Raw genomic sequence first — 4,137 nt, 5'->3', positions numbered from 1 at the left:
GAGCGACGGGAAGCCATGTGGCGGCCTGCGGTAGGCCGATCCGGCGGCTGGGTGGCGGCGCAGCCACTGGGACGCTGCCAAGTGGCGCGGGTGAGGTGGTCAGGCGCGGAATTGGAGAGGGAGGCGGCTAGAGGCGCGGATTCCGAGGGGGGAAGGAAGGAGAAGTCCAAAAATGGCAGGGGGAAGCGTCTATAAATAGATAGGAGCTAGGGTAGGGTTTGGGGCGTTCTCGGAGCCTCCGATCGTGATCCGACGGATCTGATCGCGAGGGGGGGGGGTTAGGCAGGCTTAGGTGGGCTGTGAAGAGAGTGCTCGGGCTGAGGGGAGAGAAGAGAAGTGCAGCCCGGGAAGGGTTTTCGAAGACCGAAAACATCCGACGAAGGTACCGGCAACGGTACCACTATGTTTAACGGTTGAGCAGTCAAACGAACTCCGAATGCGACGAAATTTGGCAGGCGGCCCGTCTACACTATAATAAGACCGCACGCCAACTTACATCCCATTCCGAGAACATTTTTATGCCACTTATAAAATAATAGTTCGGAGGTGTCGCGGGCGCGTGCGAGTGTGTCTGGCTTAGAACGGACAACGGAGAGAACCGGGAGGACCCGAACGGATGCAAGTTTTGAAAAACATGCAGATGAAATGTAGATGAAGACATGGCAAAATGCAACACGCAATCAAATGACATGGCAACTACGGCGAATAACTGGCAGACACCTGGCGCATCGAACTCGGGGCGTTACATCGCCGGACACCACTAGCCACCCCCGCTACCGAGATCCACCCCCTATTTCAACCTAGCTCGCGTCGCATCCCCGTCGCCGCCCGCAACAGCTGTCGCCCCGCCGTCGCCCAAGTCCAGTCGCCTGCGTCGTCGGGTCCATTGCACCCCTATCTATCGATCATGGCGCCAAGTTGCTTGATTTAGCATCCGCTCTGGTGGGATCATGTGTCGCTGGGCTTCGCTACGTCGAGGATGTCGGCGCCAACCTCGCCCCTACCGTGAGCGCCACTACGTACTGTGGCGTTCGACATCGACAGTCGCGCCACTACACCGCCGATATCACCTGTGAGGGTGAACAGAAGTGGCTTGGCACTTTTGAGACCCCCGAACTTGCCCACCGCGTGCGTGTGACATGGAGGTACGGCCGGAGCCGGGCCGAGCGCAACTTCCCAGAGATAGGGTCGACCGAGAAGACGCAATTCCTTACCCTTGCTATATGGATTATGTTCCTGTGAGGAGGAGAAGGTATACCGCCGGGCCGTGGCGAGCACCAATGCGCCGAGTAGAGGGGTGCGTTGTACATGACGAAGTTCGCGAGGCCAATATGAACATCGTGCCGACTGAGCTTAAATTCTTTGCCAAGAGGGACAATGAGTGCAGGAAGAAGGATGATGAGGAGATGGATCACAAATTTGTCGTTGAGGTCGATGAGATGTTCGGCGAGCTCAAGAGGGAGGGCATCTACGAGGAGAGAAGGAGGATGTGAAGTCGTCTACTGACAATGACCAGGCCCCTCCGGCGAACCATCAAGGGCGATCAACCTCGACGACAACAACGAGTTTGACGAGTACTGTAGGCGTCATGTCATGTGATGATCTACCGTAGTGCTAGTATAGTGTACTATTGTAGAATTATATTGTTTGAAATGTTTAATGTTCAACTAGAGTACAAAAAATTGAAATGTGCAATGAATCATGTTCAAGTGATCGTTTTTAGGGCACCAGTTTTACATTGTAAGCAAAAGCAACCACATCCTTAAAAATCTTCTCCCCTACATCCTATAATTTTTTTTTGACAATCAATTTTTTCATTATCTGTTTGAGATGCTCTTACTAATATGCCAAGTCGAAGAAAAAATAGAGTATTGTTTCTTTATGTCGTTGGATTGTAGAATCAGAATTGTATAGGCCCACAACGCAGAGTCGGTTTAACTTAACCCCTACTGCTTCTTCTTAAGTTCCCCTCTTCCAAACCAATTTTCGTGTCTAATCTCGTCGCCTCGCCGTCTCCCACGCCCCCAAAACCCTAGACGCAACCCGGCTCCGCCGTCGCCCGCCGCGGCCCGCGGCCATGGATCTCCTCCGCGCGAACCTCCACAAGGTCCGCATCCCGGAGCCCACCAACCGCATCCACAAGGACGAGTGCTGCGTCTCCTTCGACACCCCGGTAAGCCACCCGCCCCCTCCCTCCCTCCCTCTCCACGCCTCTCCTCGATTGCGGCTGCTAGGGTCTGACGCTAATTGTCTATCTCCGTGTCCGTGTGCGTCGCAGAGGTCGGAGGGCGGGCTGTACGTGGACATGAACTCGTTCCTGGGGTTCGGGAGGGAGCACGTGGCATGGAACTTCGAGAAGTCGGAGAACCCCGTGTACCTCCACATCGTGCAGCGCCGGAAGCCGGAGCCAGACGAGGCGGATCGCCCGCTCAAGAAGCCAACCCTGCTTGCCATTGGTATGCCAGACTCGCCGCTAATCGAATCGTGTTTGTATCGTCTATTGCTTCTATCCTTTCATGGCAGGTGGTCTATGTGAATGCCTTGCTTTGATTGACAATGCCATTACCTCTGTTAGTAATGATGACAGGCAACAAAAAAACACATTATATCTGGATTCACATCAGCGTGTTATTCTGGAGCAGGTTCTGACATATAGAATAGTAATGTGTGCAAAGTACACACGATGTGATGTGTTTTGTTGCAGCTTATGATTACAAGTGCTCTATTGTGGTTGTGCTAGCATTGGCTTGTTTTACTTGATTAAGAGCTCCTGTGATGCGAATTTTGGATCTGCAAGGCGTCTCTGCTCAGTTTAGTGTAACGAAGCTTATGTTCCGGCATTGTTTCTGTTTTTCTCAACTCTGCCTTGCAGCACTTTTGTGTTATTCGATAGATTTTTTGGGTGATATTATGTGGAATGGCGATGATGACATAAACAGAAATTTATTTTAGATTGTAATAATGTAAAGTGTCTCTGTTGGTTGATTGTTAGTTTTGCGACAGTCTGTGTGCGTGTGCCAGTTTTGTGATGAGACTTGTCTATATGAATCTTCAGAATAAAGCTGATAAGAATTACATTATTGGAGTCTCCTGTTCCAAAGTTATGATCAGTTTTAGTTTTTGTCATTTCAAGCAATTACCATCTTCACTAATGCTTTTTTGCCTTCCTGATTGATAGGCGTGGAGGGAGGTTTTAGTGAGCAAGAACCTGAATACGACGTGACTTATGAAATCGTTATTTTGCCTGAATTTGTATCTCTCCCATTTCCATCAGTTGACTTGCCAGAGAAGGTATTTTTTTGGTTGAGTGTATAAGATTAAGTTGTTATGTGCATATTTATTAGTTTAGTTCTTCACTTTTCAACAAATCTGCAGGTTAGGCTTGCAGTTGATAAAGTTATACTTGCGGAGAGTGCTGATAGAAAGCAACAACTGGCTTCTTGGGTGGCCGACAAGAAGATAATAAGTGCACATGCTATGGATCTGCAACAACTAGACAATGGTGTTATTGTGCCTCCTTCTGGATGGAAGTGTAGCAAGTGTGACAAAACTGAGAATCTCTGGTTAAATTTAACTGATGGTATGATCCTCTGTGGGAGGAGTCTTTGGGATGGAAGTGGTGGGAATAATCATGCTGTTGAACACTACCAGCAGACCAAATATCCTTTAGCGGTGAAGCTTGGAACAATTACTGCTGATTTGGAAGGAGCAGGTAATGTTACACTTGAACTTTTGCATATTTGAACTTGCTCACTTTTATTATTTACTACACTATATACCTCATCTTCCGGTGACAATACATTGTCATCGTGTCAAACGTGCAATCATGAGTTTTGATCTATAAGTCAGTCATATGAAAATTATACAATCAGGTGGGTTCGGCATAAATGTGCTTTTGGAATGACTGTTATAACCTTTAGAAATTTTGTTTGAGAAATATGCTGGTCAAAGTTGCATTTGCAGGCATATAGAGTTGAAATGAAAAAGAACTGGAATGAATATTTTCAACTGGTAGCAAAGATGCATCGTTTTAGTTAGTGTCCAATAGTTTCTGATTATTCTTTTAAACCTTTCAGGTGTATTCTTTAGATACAGGGTTCATATACATACCACATAGTCTGTTATCTTTGTTTAGTA

The 4,137-nt window shown here is 48.0% G+C and overlaps 1 protein-coding gene across 1 annotated transcript in view; it reads left to right on the top strand.

The window, feature by feature from the left end:
- Positions 1-1,979: 1,979 nt before the first annotated feature.
- LOC119275209 (ubiquitin carboxyl-terminal hydrolase 14-like) overlaps positions 1,980-4,137 on the top strand; it is a 10,277-nt gene continuing 8,119 nt past the window's right edge. Inside the window, exons 1-4 of the mRNA XM_037556013.1 lie at positions 1,980-2,173; positions 2,279-2,456; positions 3,179-3,291; positions 3,376-3,712. Of these exons, the coding sequence (XP_037411910.1) occupies positions 2,078-2,173; positions 2,279-2,456; positions 3,179-3,291; positions 3,376-3,712 (724 nt within the window). The 5' untranslated portion in view covers positions 1,980-2,077. The remainder of the gene's footprint in view (positions 2,174-2,278; positions 2,457-3,178; positions 3,292-3,375; positions 3,713-4,137) is intronic.

This window comes from Triticum dicoccoides, chromosome 3B, assembly GCF_002162155.2.
Source record: "Triticum dicoccoides isolate Atlit2015 ecotype Zavitan chromosome 3B, WEW_v2.0, whole genome shotgun sequence".
In the NCBI taxonomy this organism is placed as follows: Eukaryota; Viridiplantae; Streptophyta; class Magnoliopsida; order Poales; family Poaceae; genus Triticum; species Triticum dicoccoides.
The sequence above is the reverse complement of the archived record's forward strand: the minus strand, read 5'-3'. Positions and strand labels throughout refer to the sequence as shown.